The following is a 25,977-nucleotide window of genomic DNA, read 5'->3' as shown; positions in this document are numbered from 1 at the left end:
GTTGCGGCTGCGGCGCTTCTCGCGAGAGCGGGGGAAAAAAAACGGGAAGCGGCGACCTTCGCGGCGTGTCTCTCCCAACCCCTTTTCATTCAGTCGAGAGCGACGGTGAAGTGGGTGGCTTCGGCCGCCTGGATGCTGAAACTAGGTAGCGAGAAGGGAAGAGTCCCGAGCAAGGGCATTACCGAAAGGTGCCGCTCGGCAATTCTCCTGGTGTTCCCGTAGGTTCACTCTTTTTTTTCCCGAAGGCGAGTGGCAACGCCGTCTGGACTCCTTCTGAGGTTGTGGGTCCCTTAAAAAGTCGCGATTGTGAGAAATAGAGGAGTCCAGTTGCGCTGACCTCGTGAGGTCAAAAAGTAAAACAGCGAATAAACGACAGGGCGGGTTTTATATAGAAGGAAGGCTGTTTCCAGGATGATATTCCAGTTTCCCGAACCTTCTGGAGGAAAAGAGTGGACTGCAAACGGGCCAAAACTAATTTTTAGACGGTTGAATTGTACGGCAAACAAATCTCTGCTGTGCTTTTTGGCGAGTTAGATTTTGCTGTCCTGTACGTTGACTTGTGAATGGGCCTATCACGTGCCATGAAATTGTGGGGAGAGAGTTGTGGGGTGGATTGTGCGCTGTAATGTGATGATTCATGGATTTGAACCCTTGCGGTGTTGGCGCTTGCCAAAAGTCTGCTGGTGATTTGGTTGATGAGGTACGGACAGGGCAGGTTGGCACGTCTTGTTTCTGTATACGGCACAGGCTTTTATTTTTGCCTATTGGAATTACATTTGAACAAAGTAACGATAGTATTGTCATAAATGAATTAGCTAAGGTAATTTTAACGCTACTCAAACAGGCCACCTAAATTTGCTTGAAATCATTTTAAAAAGTAACATAATAGTTCTTATATCACATCTAAATCTAAAAAATTGCAAGATTTTCTCTGAGAATGTCTAATTGATATTACTTAGGTAGCATAGTGTCTCATTTACTGAGTTATACACTGAGCAACATTTGGATTTTTTTTCTCATTATTTGAACCAACAGATAGAATGAAGATACTTAATGGGATTGAACTACCAAGATTGACAGGTAGGAGCAAAAATATGATTATATAAATCATATCAGCTACTATCTGAGAACCATGCAATACAAATGTTTGGCTATGCATTTTTTTCTATAGAAAAATAAGGATCTTTATTTCTCCATTTTAAATAACATGGTTTATCACATTGTTTTCAAGGTTGTTACAATGTATTCCTCACTTGCCATTGTTTTTTTTAATTGAATTACTACCTCAGTATAGGATTATTGAGGCTATATTATTTATACAGTGGTTATCAAAATGGTTAGGTAAGGTAAAGGTAAAGTTTCCCCCACACATGCGTGCTAGTCGTTTCCGACTCTAGGGGCCGGTGCTCATCTCCGTTTCAAATCCGAAGAGCCAGCGTTTGTCCGAGGACATTTCCATGGTCATGTGGACGGCATGACTAGACACCAAAGGCGCATGGAACGCTGTTACCTTCTCACCGTAGTGGTCCCTATTTTTCTACTTGCATTTTTACGTGCTTTCGAACTGCTAGGTTGGCAGAAGCTGGGACGAGTAACAGGCGCTCACTCTGTTACGTGACATTCGGGATTCGACCCGCCAAACTGCCGACCTTCTGATCGACAAGCTCAGCGTCCTAACCCACTGAGCCACCGCGTCCCTAAAATGGTTATGACAGTATAAATCATTCTTACCTATATTGTTTTTTCAATGTAATATTGTTCTGTACTACTTTAATGTAATAGTGCCTTGTACATGAAGAGCATCAACCAAGAAAGTTACAAATGCTTTTCTTACAAGCACTGCAAGTAATCAAGCAAGCACAAGACAAAGAACTCAGTAACCTTTAAATATGTTTAAAGTTGCTTTTATATATTCAGAATAACAGTTGGAAGGGATCTTGGAGATCTTATCCAACCCCCTGCTCAAGTTGGAGACCCTATACCTTTACAGACAAATGGCTGTCTAATCTCTTTGAAAGCCTCCAGTAATGGAGCACCCACAACTTCTGAATGCAAGCCATTCCACTGGTTAATTGTTCTCACTGTCAGAAAAAATTTCCTTAGTTCTAGTGTGCTTCTCTTTCTGATTAGTTTCTATCTATTGTCTTGGTGCTTTGGAGAATAGGTTGACCCCCTCTTCTTGGTGGCAGCCTCTCAAATATTGGAACACTGCTGTCATGTCACTTCTAGTCCTTCTTTTCACATACTCATTTCTGCAACCATTCTTCATATGTTTTATCTATACAGCCCCCTAATCATCTTTGTTGCTCTTCTTTGCATTCTTTCTAAAGTCTCAACATCTTTTTTATATTGTGACCAAAACTGGATGCAGTATTCCAAGTGTGGGCTTACCAACGTCTTATTAAGTGATATTAACACTTCACATGATCTTGATTCTATCCTCTGTTAATGCATCCTAGGATTGTATTGGCTGTTTTGGAGGCTGCAGCACACTGCTGGCTCTTATTTAGGTGACTGTTCACTATGACCCCAGGATCCCTCTCATAGTTACTGCTGTTGAGCCAGGCTTTACCTAATCTGTACCTGTGCATTTGGCTCTCCCGCCCACCCCAGTGTAAAACTTTACTTTTCTCTCCATTGAATTTCATTTTGTTAGATAGGACCATTGTTCAAGTCTGTCGAGATCCATTTGGATCTTGAGCCTACCTTCAGGGATGTTGGCTGTTCCTGCCAGCTTGGTGTCATCTGCAAATTTGATGATTTCTATTCACTCATCTAAATCGTTTATGAAAGTATTGAAGGGTACTGAGCCTAAAATAAAACCATTGCTTACTTCCCTCAATGTAGCTGTAATTTTATTAAGGACTACATGTTGAGTGCAGTTTGTCAGCCAATTACGAACCCGTTTGGTGGTAATGTCTGTCCCACAGTTTTCTAGCTTACCAAGAACTAGGTTGTAATCTCATTTATCAAATGTCTTACTGAAATCCAAGTATACTATATCCACAGCATTTGCTGCACAATACAGTGTACGGTAGTGGCCAAAATTGTGGGAACCTTTTGGGAAAAGTGTACATTTGAGATTTGATGGCTAATAGCACCACTTATTTTTGGAATAGTACCATACTACCGTATTTTCCGGCGTATAAGATCACTTTTTAACCCATGAAAATCTTCTCAAAAGTTGGGGGGTCGTCTTATACGCTGGGTCGTCTTATACGCCGGAAAAAAAACATAAATCAGTCGAGCGTCCCCGTTCTTGCAAAGCCGGGCCGCCCCGCGCAACCGAGCTATCTCCGGTGCGGCTCCGGGACACGGCTGGGCGGGAGCGTCGGGCGGCTCTCCCCACGCGAAGGCGGCGCTGCCCGTCAGCTCTTGGCCTGAGGGGAGGGCCTCGCGCCCGCCAGACTCACCTGTCACCAGCACCGCTCTCCCCCCCGCGGGGATGCGCTTCCGCCGGGCGGTGCTAGCCGAGACGAGCCAGCAGGCAGCCGCCATGAGCGCGGCGCTGAGGGGCAGCGGCAGGACGGCCTGGCCCAGCGCCTGCAGGACGGCCAGCAGCCCCATGCGCAGCAGCAGCCGCCGGCTCAGCAACAGGTCCGAGCGCAGGAGCCGCACCGCCAGGCTGCCCAGGAAAAGCAGCCACACCGAGAGGCTGCACGCCCAGTCCAGCTCCATGAGGGGCAGGGCGGGAAGCCAGCCGGGAAGAGGGACCGGGAGCCCGGGCCGAGCGCACCTCGGCCGACAGTGAGAGGGAAGCGGCACATGAGTTGTAAAAAAGCGGCGGGCGGAGCTGCCCCGCCCTGCGCCCAATGGGAGAAGTTCAAGGCATGGGGGGGGAAGCAGGAGGGGCGCCGGCCGTGGCGGCTGCCCTCCGGCGCTGCCTGCCGCCCGGGAAACGTGCCTCGGGGGCCGGCAGAAGCGCGGGAGCAGCGGTACGGACAGGGAGGGCAGGGCGGCCCTCCGCTCTCGCCTTTGCAGGTCTTGTATGCGCAGGTGCAATTGGCAAAAGTTGCCCCCTCGCTGCCCCCCACAAGGCCTAGGAGCCCTCAGGTGAAACGGCCCCTTTTGCACGTCCCCTGTGCCCTCCCCTGAGAAGAGCCTCCTGGGCTGACAGGCGTCCTCCCGGCCAGAGCTCGAAGGCAAGAGCCCCCCCAGCAGCCCCTCTTCCCCGCAGGGGCCCGAGAGCTGCCTTCTGTGGGGTGGAGCTGGACCCCAGGCGCTGGTGGGGTGGTTGCACCGCCCCCCCCGCAGGACGCTTCCCCTGCATTCCCCCTGGGGAGGGAGCGCCTGCCGCCAGGCTGTTCTAAGTTCCAGGAACTTCCGGGGACTTCTGGCAGGCCTGGCGCCCCTCTCGCCTGCAGACCACGCAGCGGCCCTCGCCAGCCGGCCTCGGCATGGCCGCCCCAAGCCCGCCTCTCCAGCGCGTCTTCCGAGCCCACCTGGCTGACCGCCTCCTGGGCGGTGCTTGGCTCCAGACGCGCAGCTGCTCTGTCTGCAAATGTGCTCTCAAATGGATGGGTGGAAGGAAAAGCCCCTTTGGGCTTCAAAAGGGAGGCTTTGCACCATCTGCATCAGACGGGGCTGAATCGGGCTTGTGTCGGACACTTGGCAACTGGCATGTAAGTATTTTCCGGCATATAAGACGAAAAACCTTGAAAATCTTCTTAAAAGTCGGGGGGTCGTCTTATACGCCGGAAAATACGGTATTATAAATCAGTGGAAAGATACTTTAATCAAGAATGTAATGCAACAAAGTTTCTTCAATTATCTGTATTCTATGAAAAGTTATAGCCAAATAACCAGAAAAAGGAAGCACAACTTGCAGCTTTCCTTCATCTGATCGTAGCCAATGAGCATGAGTGTTTACAGAGCCAATCGGGTGTCTCAATTGCCATTGTAAATCGAGGATTATTTGTATTAGTGAATCTTAAAATTTTTCAATGTGTTGTTATGTATGTGATAAAATTAATAATTAAGTTACAATTTTAATGTTTGCGTCAGATTTCCAAAGTTTTCCATTGGAAGCAGGGAAAGGTTGTTCAAATTCAGTGAAGAGTAAACCATTTCAGTTTACCAGAAATGGTTCAAGAAAGCAAATTGTAGTAGTGAAATATTAACTAAACAATGACATTGTACCAAAGGATAAAATAGCTTGTTATTGTTTGCTTTGCCTGCTAAATATAGGTGAACATTATACTGGTATCTATTTTTAGTCAAAAGTTCCTCCCACTCATTTAAATAGTGCATTTTAGTTGTACAGATAGTCTTTGACTTATAACCAATGGTTTAGTGACATTCACAACAGCACTGAAAAAAAGTGACTTATGACTGTTTTTTACACTTCTGACTGTTGCAGCATCCCCATGGTCACATGACAAAATTTGGATGCTTGGCAACTGGTTCACATTTATGACGGTTGCAGTGTCCCGGGGTCATGTGATCATCTTTTGTAACCTTGTGATAAACAAGGTCAGTGGGGAAGCCAGATTTCACTTAACAATTTTGTTACTAAGTTATGATTCATTTAACAACTCTGGCAGGAAAGGTCATAAAATGGGGCAAAACTCAACTGTCTCGGTTAGCAACAGAAATTTTGGGCTCAGTTGCTATTGTAAGCCGAGGACTAACTGTATAACAAAAAAAGGAAACTATTATATCTATGTTTTAAGAACCGTAAAGTTTAATAACTTATAGTTTAGATACTATTCCAAAATTAAATAAGAATTTTCTTCATTTGAGTGGTTAAGTAAATTGGAATGTGTGGATGATCTTGGGGGCTAAGGGAAAGAGATACTGCCTAGGAAGCACTGGTCCTAATTGATCAGACAATAAAAAGTGATGGTGGGAAGTTTGTACAGGGAGTCCTCAACTTATGACTATTCCTTTAACAACCATTTGAATCACAGTGGTGTGGAAAAAATAACTTGCAGTAGGTCCTCACATTTATGACCAGCACAGCATCCCCACCATCACACGATCAGAATTTTGGCACTTGGGCAGTACCAGTATCTTGTGGTCATGTGACTGGAATTGACGACCTTGCCAGGAATTTCTGATAAAATCGGTGGAGGTAGCTGAATTCACTTAAAGACACTGTAATTTGTTTAACGACTGCTGGGATTCACTTAACCACAGCAAAAGTCATAAAATCAGCTGGAACTCACTTAAAGGCTACATCACATAGGGGTGCCTTACAATAAGGTAAATTTAGTTTATCTAGTCGTCTTTCCTGTCTGATTTACCCAGAAGAGCTGACATCAGTCTTGCAAGCCTCCTGCTCTCTTCCAAAGAGAGGAATGTCAAGAATGGCCTGAGATCCTCAAGGAACCCCACCAATCACTGAGCATCTGGCAGCCATGTTCTTATAGTACAAACAGCACAAATTAGTTCAGTTATTCGGAAGCTCAAGCGGGGACAGAGAAGAGCAAGGATATATATTTTGGCTTTTAAATTACTTTTAGGAGATGAAAGGTGGAATGGCCATTGCACCACCACTGAAGTCAGATGATCAGAATTCAGGGATTTGGCAGTGAACCAACATTTACAACCACAGGGTATGCTTCATCTCCCCCCATCCTCATTTCTCCCTTCTCTGCCCTTTTGGCCATTCTGCTGTTGGCAAGACACATCCAGCCAAGTCAACTGTAGACCTTCATGAGGCCACACCCCAAAAGGAGCAGCTGCCTCATCTGGGCACATTTTAGCAACAGTGAGAGAAGACAGCGATGGTCAGCATGTTGTACAAGAGGTGGTAGAGTGCAGAATGGTCAAAAGGACAGGGATGGGATGAAATATGTAGGGGGCGGGTGGTGTTGAAGTGCAGACAAGCATGGCAGGGCAGGAAAAACCTTCCCTAAAACCACAACTATGAGTACTGGTCACACATTCTCTTTTGTTTAATGACTACTTCATTTAGCAACAGAAATTTCAGTCCCAATTAAGCTAGGACTAGCCATAAACAGTTTTTCATTTACAATTTTGGAAAATCTAAAGTAATTCACCATTCATTACTTTTAAACATTATTGTGAGGAGATATTAATTACAAAGTAAGAAGTGTTTTTCCCATCATTTTTATTAACACAAATATATTAGTTGGTTTTTAGTATTTTGTATATGCAACAGCAAACACTTCTTTTTATCTGTGTCCTACTTATTGTTCTTAATGTTACGTTTGTCAAAAAAAACTAATAAATTGCTGTGCAGAAAATGAAACATAATTATATTTGGCCTTATTTTTTTATCAACATTTGAAGCTATAGCCTTTTGGGAACTTCAGAAGAAAGGAGAATTGGAGCCCAAAGGACTGTGTCTATCCTTTTCACATCTGACTGTAATCACTGTTATAGTCACCCTACACTTTCTCCTAGGAGCTGGAACTTCAAGTGCTGATTTCCATAGAAAAACATTTTTGAAGTAGTCTCACAGAAGTTGGTTGATATGCTGGGACAAGACATGCAACTTGATGTTACCTCAATTATACCATCCAGTTACCATAATGAATATGGTGTTTTGTTTTTTTTTGCTCCCAAGTGAGAATTATTTCATGTCTGTCAGAAAGTAGGATTCCTCCTTTCCTAACATCCTGCAAAGTGCTTTCTGATATATAAAATATATAGAAGTAACAATAAAAGTAAACAAATCTGTATTATCACTAAGGGGAAGACTGAAGCTCTGTCATCATTCTACAGATTGAATCATTATAAAGTACATCTTATATCTCCATTACAAAATTTTGGAACCGATACTATCAAAGACATTGCTCCTTACAGTTTTTTCAATGTTCTGAGGTTGATGTTTGTTTATGTAATCCTACTCTGCATGATTAAACCACTATGTGAATTAAAGTTTATTCCCATTTGCTGAACAGGTAGTGCTGTATATTGGTTTAGGGTGATTCATTTTTAATTGAACATTTGTTTTTATACTGTAGCTGCAAAAAGGTGGGTTGACAAAAGATCATTAAATATAAATGCTTTTAAATTCTGCTACCTAATTCCTTTCTTGTATTGTTATTATTACCACAGTTCATGAGTAACTCTTTGCCAATCCCTTTTTCCTAGGATTGAAAAGGTGTGATTGGTCAGTCACCCAGGTGGCTCCCTTGCCTAAAGCATTTCTAGAACTAATGGTATCCTATGAAGGTTTAGTCTCTTTGGCAGCTTCCCAAAACTGATTTAATGCATTCTTGCATATATAAGTTTCAGTTTATTTACTATTAACTTTTTTGTTGACAATTGTATACAGTTCAAGTTCATGTAAGCAAATCAATATACTTTTATTGATATGAAAATTTATATATTTTTTCCTAGATGTGTTTTGCTAATGGGTGTGAGCAAGCTAGATGTCTTATATAGGCGTCTGCTTCTCACTAAGCTTTTTATTCAAGGATGGGGAAGACCAGAAGACTTAAAAAGGTAGGTTTTAAACAGTTTTATAAAGGTAATTATTTGATCTTTCCATCTAAATCATTTTGTTACTCTTAGTTAAGGCAAAAAGTGCAATTATATTATTTGTAAGGACAATAGCTTATAGTTGAGCAAAAATGTGAAAATTGGCAAAGTTCCTATAGTAGAGTTCATTAAAAGAAACAGTGTGTGTGTGTGTGTGTGTGTGTGTGTGTGTGAAAAATAGAAATACTAAACCTGTTGCAGTCAATTACATACAATTGTAATTACCTATTTATAGTACAGTATGCAGTCTTTTTTGTTCTTAATATCTGCAACTAATTCTTATTTTTAACAGAATATTTGAATTCAGAAAGATTATTGGAAACAGAGAAAAATGTCAAAATCTTGTTCCAAGGGACTATCCTGTGCACATTAATAAGGTACTGAAAATGAATCCATATACATGAATTGATTATGATTATTCACAACCATTTATTCAAAACATAAGTATTGAGGGTTGATAAAAAGAAACCTTGTATTTGATAAGGTATACATTGCTCCAGTTATTAACTCGGCATAGCTTTTGCGAACAGTTTACTTCGGTTTATCAGAACTTGCATTTCTACATGAAAACTTTGATAATGACTGTAAAAATACAATGTTGTATAGGTTGAGGAGCAATCAGACTGCAAGATCCTTGATGGACACTTCATTTCTCCTTTGGCACATTATGTTCCTGATATCATGCCATCAGAGTCAATTACTGCAAGGTAAAAATAAACATATACTGTGAGTTAAAAAAATATAGAACTAAGTAAGCTATGGACTAAATATAGTGATAAAGTGATACAAATGCACACATATTGTGCAAGGTATATGAGAAATCTATTTCATTTAAATAATTTTTCATTATTTTCTTTCTTTTAATAGGTTTCAATTTATAGTACCAAAGAGATGGAACAGCAAGTACAAACCTGTTTGTATTCATTTAGCAGGCACTGGAGACCATGTAAGCTTCAGTATTGTTCAATAATGGTTTGTCAATATTGCTATACCAGTAATACTTAATTTAACTTTAACTGTATTTTTAGTACTTTTGGAGACGACGAACTTTAATGGCCCGTCCAATGATCAAAGAGGCCAGCATGGCTTCATTATTGTTAGAAAACCCCTATTATATCCTTTTTATTTGAGTACTATATACCTTTGGATACAGGGGAGAGACAAAGTGTTATCCAGTGACTTATTGAATTCAGATATCAATATGGTAATAGAATTGCATCGAAATGTGAGAAGCATAAATCTATTTCATTCTGAAATAGATAAGTGGTTTGTAAATTCACTGAATCACCATAGGATATAGTAATCATCTGGAGTTTGGGAGTCTTGTATTGACATTTTGCAGTCCACCCTTATGGCAAATCCCCACATTTCCATTTTTTAAATTTGTAGCCTAATGAGTTAGCAATGGCTGCATTAACTAAATGTACTTAATGTAACTATTTTAACAAGAGGTTTATTTGATTTAAAGTAAAGAGGTAAAAGTTTAAAGAACTTTTAAAACTATTTCACTTTATTTCCTTTAACTTACATCTGTCTATACATGGGTACAGAAAACCTAAGGATCAGTTGTAAGTATTATGATTGCATAAGCACAATAACAGCTTTTATTAATGTGTAGAAGTAATTTTAATTCTAGTGCATTTTATTCTAATGCATAAAATGTGATCATGTTATGGAAAAACATTTCAGAACATTATAATACATAATGCAAATATCGCAATTCATCCATTCAGTGGCCACACATTATTGAAACTTGACAATGAAATGATTTAGGGAAACATTTTTGAGTATTATCTGCCAAAATATTTAATCTGTGATTCTTCATATCCTACCTGTGCTCTAGTATCACAGACACTGATTCTGCTTTAATATATTGCCCTAAATTTACTTATTCTCAGCAACTAAATATTACATGATTCAAATGTGTGGGTACTATATTTCACAGTAAATATTAAAAATGAACGTTCTTGATGTGATTTTCTTTCTGTTCCTGCTGAATAAGCTGGTAACTTAGAGGAATTCAAAAATAATCAGTTTATAAACAGACCTGCAAGAATTATTATTTCTGTGCTTTCCTCTACAATGCTGGATTTTGTTCAGACACCAGATCTATCCACTGTTAGAACCTAGAAGAGGTACAGTTAAACTTATTGTTCCTATAGAAAACAAACATGTTATACTGTTGCTTAGAAAAGATAGTAATTTACCTGTGAAAACATGACAAAAGTTCAAAAGTGTAATACATTAATACTACATGGCTTATATGTGGTTAAAGTCCACAGTGTTTTCTTTTGGCATGTACAAGTACTAAGTCAATACAGTATGTTCTTTCTTTATCTAAATGAAGAAAATATAATTTTATTATCCATCAATACCAATTATATTACTGTTTTGAGATTTGGTTTAGTTTAAATGGCTTTCTTGTGTTGAATGGTCTAGATTATTGCTTTAACTAATCCCACTTTTCCATGTTTGAGTAAAAAACAGATAACAATATATGGGTATTTCACAGCAGCATTTAAAAGGACAGTTCTTGGGTTATTTGCAACTAAATAATAGATAGCAAAGCCATTTCACCTGAATAAACCATAGTCACTAAACCCTAACTTTCTACAAGTGTTTTTAACACACTCTTTTAATCTGTTTTAATAAAATTAATACACTTGAACTTGCTGTTAATATATTTCTTGAAACAAGTAATCTTGCTTTTCTTTCCTTGGGAGGAAAGAAGATCCTGTCTAAAAAATGTATCTGACCTATTTGTGATGGGAGGAGCTCTTGTCTTAGAATCAGCAACTCTTTTGCATTGGCTGGAAAAAGAAGGATATGGACCTCTAGGAATGACTGGCATATCCATGGGAGGACATGTAAGCTTAAATCTTTAATTAATAATAATTTAATTGAAGTAGATGGTAGCAACCCAGTTGAACTTGTCTGAGGCCTAAAAAGTCAGATCCAGTTACCAGTGGTGCTGGAATGGAGATGACTTGGAAATTCCAGAGTATGGACTAGATTGGAAAATCACAAAAAAGACCATTTAAAATCACGTTTATATTGTAACAAACAAAAGTGGAAGGATAACATATGTTTATATATAATCATTAGAAGCCGAGCTTCACTCAAAGGGAACTTAATTCCTAATAATACTTACGTTCTTTAGTGCTATATTACATTAAGTGGAAAACATCCAGCATAATACCTAAAACCTGATTGTAACACATCAGATTGAGAAATGTGTGAGGACTGAGGTGGTTTTCTAGTTATATATATATTATGGCATATTTGCAGTTATACTATCAAAGCCTGTAATGACAATTGTTTTATGTAATTGCAAGAAATAAAAGAGTTTGACATGGGAAGTATAGATTCATAATTAGTATATTTTTTAAAAAAAATCATATTAAACTGAATATAATTTATGCAACATTAGACTTTGTCAGGGAAACACAAACTTTCAACTTGGCCAGTGATAACTGTCTTGCTGTGATGTGAACATTAGATGGGATAGTCTTATTCAGATTGTCTAACTATCCCTAGAATAAATGCATCATACAATGTTCTAAATTTAAATGAAATTCTGTTCATGTGTGATTTTATATAAACTTTCGTATGGATCTCATTTAGTAAGGATGTTTTGAAAGCAAGTATAAAGCTTAATACATTTGAGGAATACAAACATTTTTCTTCAATAGTTTTATAATATGAACTGTATTTCAGATAATTTCAGATAGTATCTGCTATATCCATTGCTATATCCATTTCTTTAATAAGCATTAATACCAATGCTGTTCAAATTCCATTACTTGGCTTCATATGAGATAGGAAGCTGATATTGAAAAATAAATTATATGGCAATTTTTCATACCAATTTATGAAAAACATTTCATGTTTTCATTTGTACTCATGGGAAAAATTACCATTTTTTTTACAGATGGCCTCATTAGCAGTATCAAATTGGCCTAAACCATTACCATTAGTTCCCTGTCTGTCCTGGTCTACAGCCTCTGGTGTTTTTACTACGGTAATACATTCTTTGTTGGTATATAATTATGTAAATTCTTTGAAAGCATCTCACCTTGAAATATTAAAGCAGGGGTGTCAAACTGGTGGCCCGCAGGCCAGATGCATCATGTGCAGGCCACACCCACTCTGGCTTCACAAAGGCAAAAAACATCACGATACGTTACGTGATGCGATTGAGTTTGACACCCATGTATTAAAGCAACCATATCTTTTTCTAGAATCAATGGGTATTTTATAATCTCTACAAGTTGACTCCATTGCACATCTACCCAGCCAATTTGTTTAAGTAGGCTGTTTTACTGTTGCAAACAGATGCATGATATACATTACTAAGTGTTGTTTTTTTCAAAGGATTTGCACTTCCCTAATCTATAAGGTCCATGTGTTTAAACCTTGAATATATGTTGAGTGCTTTGTTATGACAAAAAGACTAATCTACAACATGTTTTTAATTGTAACATAGAAATAGGTTCCTTTTTCTTGTGATTATGACACCATTTCAATCTGATCTAATTGTTTAAAATTCCTGCCCAAATGCTTCATTTCAAAATGGATTTGTTGCTTGGAAATCATATGAACTATTGACCCTTTCCTTTGTTATTGAATCCAGGAAAACACTTGCAAAGTGATGGAAATTTAACAAAACCCTGGCATAATTAAAATTGATTCTTAAATAGAGCATATACTGTATAATCCATTGTACTTTATCTTTAATTTCAGGGTGTATTGAGCAAGGCAGTGAATTGGAGGGAACTAGAGAAACAGTATTATAGTCAGAGTGTTTATGAAGAAGAAATAATTCAAATGCTTGAATATTGTGGAGTGAGTATAAATTAATTGTAACTCCTATACAATTTCTGATAATTGTTTAATTTTGTAATTGTAACCCCACAACAATTTCTGGGAGCTATTTTAATGCAATAGTAGTTAAAGCTTTTTACAAAACTCTATTATAACACATGTTTTGTATTAGTCTTCTGTGAAATTATTTTTTCAGTTATGTGTAACAACCATCCAAGTAGTTTTTCTTAATCTTTGAAAAATCTCTGAGATGTTAGCTACAATTTTTAAAGTCAGAAAAGGGTCTATATATTTTTATAGAATAACTCTATTCCTAATTAGAAAATGGAATTTGAACTTTTATACTAAAGGTAATTTCTGTGTGCATTACTGAAATTTTTAATCCTTTGAGAAATCTTTTGTAAAATAAATACTAAAATGAGTATAAAAGGTAAAGGTTCCCCCGCACATCTGTGCTAGTCGTTTCCAACTTTAGGGGCCGGTGCTCATCTCCATTTCAAAGCCGAAGAGCCAGCGCTTGTCCAAGGACGTCTCCGTGGTTATGTGGCTGGCATGACTAGACGCCAAAGGCGCACGGAATGCTGTTACCTTCCCATCGTAGTGGTCCCTATTTTTCTACTTGCATTTTTACGTGCTTTCGAACTGCTAGGTTGGCAGAAGCTGGGACGAGTAACAGGCGCTCACTCTGTTATGCAGCACTCGGGATTCAACCCGCCAAACTGCCGACCTTCCGATCGACAAGCTCAGCGTCCTCTTTTCTGATAGAGGTTTCTTTAAACTTGAGGCAGGATACTAATGAAATATTAAAGAAGATGATGAGGGATGTTTGAGATTTAGAGAATGACATTTTCAGCAGTTGTGTCTGCCTTCTGCAACTTTTTGCTCCCTGGAGTCTCACATTTCTTTCCATAAAATGATGAAGACAGTGCTCTTTAGGTGGTATTTGTGTAGAATGATTAGCTCAAGAGTTTATATTGCACTTTTTATTAATCCCATTTATATCCCACCCTTCTCCGAAGACTCAGGGTGGCTTACAATTTTATTTATTTTATTTTATTTTAATCCCATTTATATCCCGCCCTTCTCCGAAGACTCAGGGCGGCTTACAATCTAAAGCACAATGTGCTTAGCAATAGCCTTCATTCTATGTATATGCCTGCTTATTAGGGCTTTTGCCCCCCCCCAAGCGGCATTTTTACAAAGTCAGCTTATTGCCCCCAACAATCTGGGTCCTCATTTTACCTACCTTGGAAGGATGGAAGGCTGAGTCAACCTTGAGCCTTGTGGGATGCGAACCTGCACTAATTGCAGGCATCTGGTATTACTTAAGGAGGCATTAGCCCACTGCTCCACCAAGGCTCTTAATATAGGTAGTCCTCAAATTACAACCACAATGGAGCCAAACATTTCCTTTGCTTAGCAAGATAGTTAAGTGAGTTGTGCCCCGTTTTACAACATTTTCTGTCACAGTTAAACAAATCACTGCAATTGTTAAATGAATCATAGGGTTGTTAAGAGAATCTGTCTTCCTCCATGGACTTCGCTTGTTGGAAGTTGGCTGGAAAAGTTACAGGTGGTGATCACATGACCTGAGGACAATGCAACTTTCATAAATACATGCCAGTTGTCAAATGCCCAAATTTTGATCACATGACCATGGGGATTCTGCAACGGTTTTAAATCCATAGTGCCAGTTGCTAGTCAGACTAGTTAGTTGCAGCTAAAAAGGATTTTGCTAATTTAGTGACATTGTTTCCATTTTCATTTATTTGTATAAAAAGTGCTAGTGTGGAATCCATCTTATATGGAAATACTTAGCTACTAGAAATTACTAATTATTTTGGCTATTATCATGGGGTTACATAGTCCACTTCCCATGCACGTGGGGGCGAGGGAGAATCCTTTGGCTAGTAGTCTGATTGCTGCTTTCTGTGCCAATCAGTTTTCAAAACATCTGCAAAGGCAACCCCACACTCAGTGCATGGTAGTTAATCCAGTTACAAAGTTTTCAGTGCATGAATGTCTTTCAGTAGACAGATGTGTGTTTGCAAATGTATCAGCACTTATTGTCACTAAGTTTAGAAAAAAATAAATGACTGATATGAGCTACCGACATTTCTCATAATATATGGCAGGGAGAACACTTGAGTCTCCAATCTATTAATCTTTAGCAAATTAATCTTCTGAAGACTTCCTTTTCCTCAGTTTATTTTAAGAGATAATCAAACAGAATTGGCAATGTGGGGACATTTTCATATACATTAGAATGGTAGCAATTTATCAGTAATTTTATGGTGCTGTTTTATGTTTATATGTTTTGATAGGTCATTCACAATAGAAAGCAAATTGTTTTTAATAAAAGTAGAAACAATAGAAACAATAGGAAAACATTAATGCTCATATTTCTTATTTTAAAAAAATCTTGAGTTTTGTTTAAAAATAAGAATGTAAGATAGGAATTTAATAAGTATCCATTTAGTACATATTTTGGATATGTGTTCAGTTAAAATACAAGAAAATTTATATAGAAATCTAATTCAAGAGATCAATTTGTTTTTACACATTTTAAAACATCAAGTAAGATGTAGGTTTGATTGAAAAGAGAACATTGAAAAATATGCCAAAGTGCTTCAACTTTAATAAATATTTCTATTCAGACAGATTCATTCAAGATGGGACAAGACTTTGTTAAAAATTCTCCAAGCAGTGTGGACAGCTTGAGTTGTCTGGATCTCAACTCCAGTATTCTGCATCTGGATATCAGAAACGAAGTTCCTTCTTCAGAAATGGGCCACTGCCTTAGTCCTAATAGAAACAATCTAAGCTCTTCAACAGAAGGATTGTTGGTGCAAGATGTACCCAAAATGCAGTGCATAAACCAGACATTTTCAGCCAGCATCAGTAGTACTAACTTTTCCAGTGAACAAAAGCATCTGATAAGTGGTAAAAAGGACAGTTTACAAAGGGAATCATTACGATTTATGAAAGGAGTAATGGATGAATGTACCCATGTTGCTAACTTTTCAGGTACATGCTAATTTTAGAATATTTTAGATTTTCTATGTTCTTTATTAATTTATAATCCTGTTTAATAATTCTCCATCTCTGAACACTGTTCATAATTTTTATATTTTTTCTAAGTTATCTTTTCCATATGTGCATTGAATTTGCTCTTTATGTTTTTCATATTTTTTATAGACAGCAAATGCTTATTCAACTTTACCATTAACCCTATTCTAATTCCTCATGAAATATAAATATTTATTTCTGCAGTAGCAGGAAAACTGGTTTAATTTCAGAAATTTTAGTGTTAAGAATCTTTTCTGATTCACACTTTCTAATACTGCTATATACAAAACTAAGCTGTTGGCACCTTTATTTATGCAGTTATTTAGGTTATATTGCCACCTATTAATGTACTTTTGAATGTTCATTGAATTATTTTGTAATGCAACAAACATTTCTTACATGATATTAATCTAAAGTTAACAAATTTATCTTCAAATAAATTGTCCTCAGTTCCAGTTGATCCCACACTGATCATAGTTGTCCAAGCTAAGGAAGATGCCTATATTCCAAGAACTGGAGTGCGTAGCCTTCAAGAAATTTGGCCAGGATGTGAAATCAGATACTTGAATGGAGGTCATGTTAGTGCTTATCTCTTCAAACAAGGATTGTTCAGGTTAGTCCTTCAGAGTAAGCACTGAAAATTAAGTGTAGCTGCTGCTTAAATCATTTAAATTATTTGTATACTACTTATTTAAACATTCAAAATCAGTTTAACATAATTAATTACAAAATAAACTCCAAAGAATGTTAATACAGTAGCTCTAATAGTATAGTAAACATTATTATACTTTTTAAAATACTTTATACATATCTGTGTAGAGACTTTTGATATTACAAAGTCTCCTTGCATCCCCATGAACTAGCAATCTATAAATCGTGATGCAGAAAGTAGGATATCCTCAAGGATCAATAGGGTCTAGAAGGAGAAATAATTGAAAATGGTCTTTTAGGTTTTAGTTTCTACTAGATAATACATGATCCTTTGAGTCATCATCTCAAAGATATTTCCATATCAGATTCCTCAATGGTTTCAACAGTGGCAGAGCTCCTAACATATTGGAAAGGTTCTTAAAAATTCAGAGAGACATTATACCTGCTTGAAAGCAGCCCATGTCAAATTGTACAGCATAGTCAAGCATCAGCAGTTGACCATAGGAAATGTTTTATGACATTCTATAGTTAGTTTCAGGGGTAAGGCTCACTTTGGTATGTAATTTTCTACATTTTGCAAATAGAATTCTAATTTGTACATGAAAATCTGATTACCTTGTTGATGTGGCCCATGAAGTTGCAGTTTATGGTGACAGCATTCAAGTTGAATTTTACAATTTAAAATAATAAAGCTTTATTGAAATCAATATCCAAGTGATATTAGTACAATTAATTTTCTTTTTTTCTTTTAGGCAAGCCATATATGATGCATTTGAACGCTTTGTTCAGAAATATTTGGCATAGTCTTCTGTCGAATTGTTCCATGTACTTTTACTCCTGTGTGGATCCTGATATTCATGAATAGACAAACAACAAGATTGTAATCAAATATAACTTTTTAAAGTTAGATTTGTGGTGCTAAAGTGATTTTAGCAAAATTTGTTAATATTGGTATCTTAAATCTGCAAAATATGCTTTGATTAAAAATTAATATGATTTGGAAAGTTTATACACCCATAAAAGACAGACCAATTCAGTATTGCCAACTCTTAAATTTCAACTTGCACACTTCTTTTTGTTCTACTTTATTATAAAGATCCAAAGAAATAGTATTGCATTACAGCAATATAATACTAGCTCCTAAAGGAAAAAAATATATAAATTGGGCTTAATATATTGAAATTTCCCCTGCCTATCTCTTAGGATATTCTATATTCTAGTTTGAATTATGATCACGTACAGATACAGTATCCAGAGTTAATTTTTTTTCTACTTGAGCTTGATGAGTAAATTTAGTGTACTTAACTAATTTTCCTGTACTATTTTTCATTTTATTACTATACATTTAACATGATAGCAATAACCTGTGCCTTAAAAAAAAAGATGCACATCTTGAACTACAAGAATTGGAATAAAGATTGGCGTTTCTGTAAATGTTGCATGTATTAATGTTTTGATAAATTTCTTGAATATTTTTAAAAACTACATGTTGCATTGATAAGAGATTATGCTACAGTTCCTTGTTTCTATTGCTCTATAAAAGTTTGTAGTAGTTTTCTTACAGAAATTCAAAATTCTTTCATTGCATAATATTGCTTCTGTAAAACCTTAAATATGTACTTTTTATAATTGGAATTTAAAGTTAAGTGTATTGATAACCATGTGCACAAATATTCCTTGAGTCTTCACAACTAAAATTTCCTGTTTGTTCCTAACCACTTTTAATAGTTGCTCTGGAGTAGAGTAAGATAGCAATATTCAAGATTGTAGGCCAGGGGTGTCAAACTCAATTTCATTGAGGGCCACATCAGCATTATGGTTGCCCTCGGGGGGGGGGTTGTGGCCAAGTGGGCGTGGCCAGCTCAATGCTGCTCACTCAGCGCAGCTTACTCGAATGAAAGAAAGTTGGCAGCAGTGCCCCTGAGGGGCAGGCAGGGTGGCAAAAACAGTTTTTAGCGCTCAGCTCTACTATACCAGCAAATCAAGCAATCGCACCAGGGTTACCCTTGTAGGTAGGTGCACTTGAAGTAGGCAGAGTGCCACTCAACCTGGTTCCCAGAGGGCCAACTTCCCCCTTTGGCCTCGAGGCCCCTGAAAAAGCCCTAGTGGGGTGGGGCCGGATATTGGCTCATTGCAGGCACCCCGATGAGCATTGCATAGCCGTAAGATAGGTAGTCCTCGTTTAGCAACAGTACAGTTACAACAGTGGTGACAAAGTAACTTGGCAGCCAATCCTTGCATTTAGAACTTTTTCAGGTTTGTGTGGCAAATGGCAGCTGAAGTAAGATCCTAAGTCAGTTGCAGTTTCACTGGGTGACTGCATTGCTTAACAACCGAGTGGGTGGTCCCAATTGTGGTCGGTAAATGAGAACTACCTGTATTTCTATGTCCTTTTTGGTGGGGTAGAAGGCTTCAAATTCAGGAAACCTTCCTAAAAAAGGACCAAAGTTACTTTCCCCAGGCTAGGAGTGCCCCTGAAGTACACACACTTGAACAGCAATTCAACACATAATCTCGCTTCTGTACCCATGCCAGCTTTTCAAAACTACATCGGCAGCAGGGGATCCCACTTCAGTTTCCATTTTACAGCTTTACCCTGTGCAGCAGAAACCCAGCAGCTGCAAAATTACTCATAACACAGCCTGGAATTAAAGGATTCTACCCTCGGCAGCGATAGTAGGCAGTTGAAGCAATCAGTGAAGGTCTTCCATAATTTTATGTTATACCACCGTTTACCACAAATTTTGAGTGGAGCTTCTAGTTCCAACAAAATGGGCTGGCTCAGGAAGATCTCTTGTGACTTCAGGCATATGCCCAGAATCTCATTTTCTGTGAGCTGAACATTCTTGCCTGGACGTGATCCTTGCACTTCAAGCGCCCAGCACAGGAGCCCGTGCGTGAAAGAAGCCCGGCAGAGGAGCTGGAGCGGCTCCACTGCTGGGGGCGTGTCTCAGCCGGGCCTTGCAGGATCCGGGCTGGGCGCCTCTGCTCGCCCTCAGCAGTGCCCGGCAAAGTAGCTCGCACACAAAACAAGCCCAGCAGAGGAGCTGGAGCGGCGAGCAGAGGCGCCCGGCCTGGATCCTGCAAGGCCGCGGCCAAGATGCACCCCCAGCAGCACCAGGCAAAGTAGCTCGCACACGAAACAACCCCGGCAGAGGAGCCCATGCGTGAAAGAAGCCCGGCAGAGGAGCTGGAGCGGCTCCGCTGCTGGGGGTGTGTCTCGGCCGGGGCCTTGCAGGATCCGGGCCGGGCACCTCTGCTCACCCTCAGCAGCAGCCAGCAAAGTAGCTCGCAAGCGAAAGAAGCCCAGCAGAGGAGCTGGAGTGGCTCCACTATTGGGGGCGCGTCTCGGCCGGGCCTTGCAGGATCCGGGCCGGGCGCCTCTGCTCGCCCTCAGCAGCGCCCGGCAAAGTAGCTCGCACGTGAAACAAGCCCAGCAGAGGAGCCGGAGTGGCTCCGCTGCTGGGGGCATGTCGGCTGGGGCCTTGCAGGATCTGGGCCAGGCGCCTCTGCTCGCCCTCAGCAGCACCCGGCAAAGTAGCTCGCACACAAAAGAAGCCCGGCAGAGGAGCCGGAGCGGCTCCTCTGCTGGAGGTGCGTCTTGGCCGGGGCCTTGCAGGATCTGGGCTGGGCGCCTCTGCTCGCCCCCAGCAGCTCCAGGCAAAGTAGTTCGCACGCGAAACAAGCCCAGCAGAGGAGCCATCTGTGGCTCTTTCTCTGGCCACCTCAAGTCTGCCTTCCTGCCTGGGCACCTCTCCCCCTCATTGGCTGGGTGTTGCTCGTCCTCCCCCCCCCGGGCATCCCACCTTACTCCCTCCTACCTCCAAGGTGGTGGGCGCCGGACCTTTGTAATTTCTGGGAGAGTTGTGCGGGCCGGATTCAATCATGTGGCGGGCCATTTGTGGCCTGCGGGCCTTGTGTTTGGCATGTCTGTTGTAGGTGAATGAAGGATGGGCAGAATGTAGGGTGCTTGCCTTAGGCTGGTAAGAGTGTGATTCTACTAGTACAAGATAATTTTGGACCTAAACCATTTTACAAATTGAACTACTAAATTATTCTCGTTTTTTAATTCCAAGAGCCAGTTTGATATAGTGGGTAAAGCATTAGGCTAGAAATTGGGAGATTATGAGTCCTAGTTCTGTCTTGGGCACAAAGCCAGCTGAGTGACCTCAGGCCAATCATTCTCTCTCAACCCTAGAAAGAAGGCAATGGCAAACTACTTTTGAAAGATTGCCAAGAAAAAAAATGGAGCATCTAGTCCAGGAGCCAATTTGGTGTAGTGGTTGAGGCATCAGGCTAGAAACTGGGAAATTGTGAGTCCTAGTTCTGCCTTAGACACAAATCCAGATGAGTGATTTTCAGCCAATAATTCTATCTCGGCACTAGGAAGAAGGTAATGGCAAACCATTTTTGAAAATGTTGCCAAGAAATTGAAGGCAGCATCGGCTGGCACTGATCTGAAGGCATAAAACCCAACTAGTCCAGCAGTATCCAGGAGTTAAAACTAACTCAAAGGCACAAAAAAAGAGATTAAAACTAAGAGTATACTATATTTAAAAGATAAAACAATCGAAGTGCAGCATCTATTGAATAAGCAAGTAATAGAAAATATTAACTTCTTAAATATAGATGCTTTGTTTAAAAGATGAGATTAAAATTGATGCATTGGCAAATATCCTTTGCTTTGCTTTGACTGCAATCAGATTGTATCTAATTAAAACTTTACTTAAATCTCTGATCTATGAATAAATAAAATTGTTCTCGATGGAAAAAAAATCCTAAATTTATGTCAACTATCTTTGAAGAATGAAAACAGCATTTGGATGATCTGGAAATAGAGGCGATTTCCATCACCCCATTACCATGACCAGATAAGCCCTGATACAGTTATGATAAATCACCGATGACCTCTGAGGAACAATTTGGATAATTTAGATGCCTAAATTCCAAGGAAGGGGATAGATTGCTGGTTAAGGTTGTCTCCTGTTACCTGTCCTTGCTCCTGTTGGAACAAATGAATAAGTAACCCCTTGGATCCTGGAGATGGTCAAGGCCTCCTTGTAGGAGGGAAAATTACCAGCACTCTTAAAGGAAGCTGTAGTGTGTCCTTTCTAAAAAGACCATCCCTGGAGGTTTGTTTGTTTGTTTATTAACTTTATTTGCCAACCATCTCATTTTGAAGTGACTGGGTTGCTTACAGAACAAAGTAAAATAGTTACAAGAAGGGAGCTAGATGGGAGGGGATAATTTAATCCAGTTTCACTTTTTAAAGGAGTGTTATTGAGACAGTAGTGACAGAAGGCAACATCCTAGAAGATGATTATATGAATCTTCACTCAGGTTCAGTTTTGACTTCATTAGAGACTGCATCGGTCATTTTCTTGGATCAAGATCCAGAAGAGGGTAATATTCCCCTCTTGGTTCTTTTAGATCTCTTGCACTTTTGGTACCATTGAATATGACCTACAGAAATTGGAGACTGGAAACACTGTTTTGTAATGGTTCCATTCCCTCAGTGGGTAATTTTGGGGGCGAGAGAGGGGGAGATCATCATGGTGGCTTCTGCAATGTGGATACAACAGGAATTGGTCTTGTGTTCAATAGCTACATGAAACTGTTGGGATGTGTCATTTGACAATTTAGAATGGTCCTTTAGTGACCATTTAAAGTTACAACAGCACTGAAAAAAGTGACATGCTCATTCTTCACGCTTATGACCATTGCAGCATCCCCCATGATTACATGATTTATATTTGAATGTTTGACTACTGATGGTTGCAGTATTCTGGGGTCACGTGATCACCTTTTGCAACTTTCTGACAAGCAAAGTCAATGGGGAAACCAGATTTACTTAACAACCGTGTTACTCATTTAACAATTGCAATGATTCAGTGAACAAATGTGACAAGAAAAGTCATAAAATGGGGCAAAAGTCACAACAATTTTCTCAGCAGCATAAATTTTGGGTTCAATTGCCAAGGACTACCCATATTATTGGTATGCTGATGATACTAAATTAATGTGATTCCATGCCAGCCAGTGGACCCGGCAGCTGAGTCTGGGGAATCAGAAGAGAAGGAGGGCCTGGAGAGCCATCAGAGTCAGAGGAAGGCTTTGATGAGCTCCAGGACTTACAATCTGATGAAGTGCTCAGGCTGAGACCCAGCTGTGCTGGCAAGCTGAGTCAGACTCGGAGGACTCACAGTTGGGAGACAGCATAGATGCTCGCAAACGCCAACAGGCAACAAGAGTAGGAGAGAGGGAGGCAATGGGGAGGCTCCAAGGGCGGAGGAGAAGTGTCGGATTCAGAGACCAGTCATAGCAGGGTGTCCCAAAATGTCTTGTCTGCCTATGCAGAGTTTATTATATTTATACAGTTTTAACAAGCAGGAAATAACACACAGCAAAAGCATTGTTTATTGGTGTACTCCCTAGTCAATCTTAGAGAACATCCAAACATCCCAGCCAGGGCAGAGTCTCTCATATCTAGCTGGTTCCTGGAAGTCCTTGGCAGTGCTAATTGGAATGAGCTCATAGACATGAGGATAACAGGATATTAAGGCAGGCAGTTTGCTGCACACGGTCCCTTCATATCCTTGACCTCCATCTCTACAGAGAAGGCATTGAGAAGCCATGCCTTGGGGCTGCATAATAAAAAGGGAAGGTGTGGGTGGTGCTAGTTGCTGAAAGCAACTGTTTGCAAAGGACTCAGATTTCATGGAATCATGTTCTCTGACTTGCCTGTGAACAATTCTCTGCTTGAATCTTGTTCTGTTTGCCTTTGGACAATTCTCTGTTTGCATCGTGTTTTGTTTGCTTTTGCTTTTGGGACATTTTGCAGGTCTGTAAATAATAATAAAAGGGGTTTGTTTTTCCTGCATTTCCAGCCTGCTTGTTAAAAGAGGGGTTTGTCCTTGTGAGTTAAGAAGGACTCACATAGGCTGGGACAGAACAATTATATCACCAGCTCAGATTATGGACGAGAGGCCTTAAGTATCTGAATGAGAGAAAAGAGATTGAAACTCAACCCAGATAGGATGAAATTGCTGTTGTACATCAGGATTGTCAACACCAGAGTGACAAGCACTCCCTGTCAAAGAGCAGGTTTGCAATAGAAGAGATCCTGGTCTTATAATTCCTGCTTGAACAACATCTACAGGCTATAGCTAAAGAAGCCTTTGTCCAGTTTCAGCTGGTATACTAATTGCAACTTTACCTTTACCTAGCTATTGTACCTCATGCTCTGGTTGTCACTTAGACTACTATAATGAGCTTTATACGAAGCTGGTTTTAAAAGACAACCAAAAAATTGTAGTCCAGAATGTAACAGCTTGCATGCTATTTGACTGTCAGCACCAGGAACATATAACCCCAATAAGATAACCTTTATTGTCATTTTTTTACTGTGGGCACAACAGCACACATCAAAAATGAAATTTAGTTGCCCGCTCTCAAAGTGAAACACATACATGACACATACCTAAACATACTATATACAATATATGTATAGTCCCACATCCCTACATATACATAACCAGTGTTTTTTTTTGTAAAAGAAAAAGGTGCCGGAACTCACACATGTCATACAACCCACCTTGCCTACCCTACAAGATTCCATCCAAAACAGGTGCCGGAACTCAATTCTGAGCGTTTTATGACAAAAAAAGCCCTGGATAGATAGATGATAGATAGATACAAATATTAAATACTGTCGTTGAATATATAATGGAAGAAGAAAGCTTGAGAGTTCATAAGGTTAATGCTGTATGGAATGAAACTATGGCTGAATCTGGATGTTCTGCTATGGATACCATAAAACTTCCTCCCAGAAGGTAAGAAGGAAAACAGGTCATGAAGAGGATGTGTAGTGTCCCAGATAATCTTTTTTAAAGGTATGTTTTATTAATTTTTTAACATAATCACCTTAATATTCAGTAGACAGTGTGTTGTCTGGGTTTACATTTAACAAACATTCACTAACAAATTCTATGATCTATAATCCACATGATAGCTTTACTTGATTTCCTCTTTTCCCCATAGTGTTCTCTTTTACCAACCTTAAGTTAATACAATTCTTATTGTTTTAATAAATGAAAATTAAATATAAAAGTTTTCTAATATTTCTACAAATAATAAGCACATCAATATAATATTCCTTTTCTATCTAGTCATTCTGGTTGTTTCATCATATATCTTGTTTACAGTTCTTGTTTACATTTTTTTACCCCACAATGTTCTAAACATTTTTACTGGTTAATATTTTCTCAGAGTTAATTACATTTAAATATTTAAATCTATTTTTTCTTATGTAAACCAACCCAATACTTTTACCCAGGGCTTTTTTTCTCATAGAACACTCAGAATGGAGTTCTGGCACCTTTTTTGATGGATTTTTTCAACTTTTGCACAAGCTGTGCTACTCCCTCTATTGGCTTTTGAAAGCCAATAGGAACTGCTGCTGAGTGCGCCAAAAGACCCGGCCGGCAAACGTTTCACATGCAAGTTGTCTGCATTGAAGGCGAGTTGGCAGGAACTTTGCACCCCTCCCTGCTGCCCAACTATACCATCTCCTAGTTGTAACTAAGAGAAGACCAGGAGTGGGAGGTGGGGAGCAGCACTTAATTCTGCCCTGCCGAAAAAGCGGTGTCCATGTGCACTCCTGCCTCATGCTCACCCGTGTCAGCAAGGCTCTTCATGCTGTGCTGCAGCATGGAGAGCCTGGCACCGAAGCACGGAAAACATGTGTGCACCTGCCTCGTGCTCACCTCATGTCAGCCAGGCTGACCACAAGTCAGAAGGAGAAAACATAGTGGCAAAGAAACCCCCTCTTCAAATAACTCGCATTTGTCAAGTCCACCCTGCCCTCTGTGAGACCCTTGGCCCAATCGGGAGGTGAGGCCTGGTGGACATGATTTCCCTCTCCACCTCTTTTTAACGGTAGTCCTGAAGATACCGGGAGGAGACAGGAGTGGCAAAGCT

At 39.7% G+C, this 25,977-nt stretch overlaps 1 protein-coding gene across 4 annotated transcripts; it reads left to right on the top strand.

The window, feature by feature from the left end:
- The first annotated feature begins 34 nt into the window (after positions 1-34).
- Positions 35-18,650, top strand: ABHD18 (abhydrolase domain containing 18). Of its 4 annotated transcripts, none has more exons than XM_081333030.1 (14): positions 35-145; positions 1,036-1,080; positions 8,314-8,418; positions 8,747-8,831; positions 9,061-9,161; positions 9,322-9,400; positions 9,483-9,569; positions 9,997-10,022; positions 11,183-11,321; positions 12,386-12,475; positions 13,198-13,299; positions 15,936-16,305; positions 16,798-16,964; positions 17,756-18,649. In XM_081333030.1, exons 3-14 carry the CDS (start codon positions 8,327-8,329, stop codon positions 17,861-17,863), a joined length of 1,446 nt encoding a protein of 481 aa, XP_081189156.1. In that variant the 5' UTR covers positions 35-145; positions 1,036-1,080; positions 8,314-8,326; the 3' UTR covers positions 17,864-18,649. The 4 variants fall into 4 exon arrangements, with proteins under 4 accessions (XP_081189156.1, XP_081189159.1, XP_081189158.1 ...); XM_081333033.1 differs by having other exon boundaries at positions 16,798-16,960; positions 17,751-18,645; XM_081333031.1 differs by having other exon boundaries at positions 101-218; positions 17,756-18,650.
- The last annotated feature ends 7,327 nt before the right edge of the window (positions 18,651-25,977 follow it).

This window comes from Vipera berus (genome assembly GCF_964194415.1).
Source record: "Vipera berus genome assembly, chromosome: 7".
NCBI lineage: Eukaryota > Metazoa > Chordata > Lepidosauria > Squamata > Viperidae > Vipera > Vipera berus.
This window is presented reverse-complemented; position numbering and strand designations above follow the sequence as displayed.

Coding starts and splice junctions, on each gene's coding strand:
- ABHD18 (XM_081333031.1), top strand. CDS start 8,327: ATGGGTGTGAGCAAGCTAGATGTCTTATATAGGCGTCTGCTTCTCACT. Junction 9,401..9,482: donor TAGCAGGCACTGGAGACCAT/GTAAGCTTCAGT, acceptor CTGTATTTTTAG/TACTTTTGGAGACGACGAAC. Junction 12,476..13,197: donor CCTCTGGTGTTTTTACTACG/GTAATACATTCT, acceptor CTTTAATTTCAG/GGTGTATTGAGCAAGGCAGT.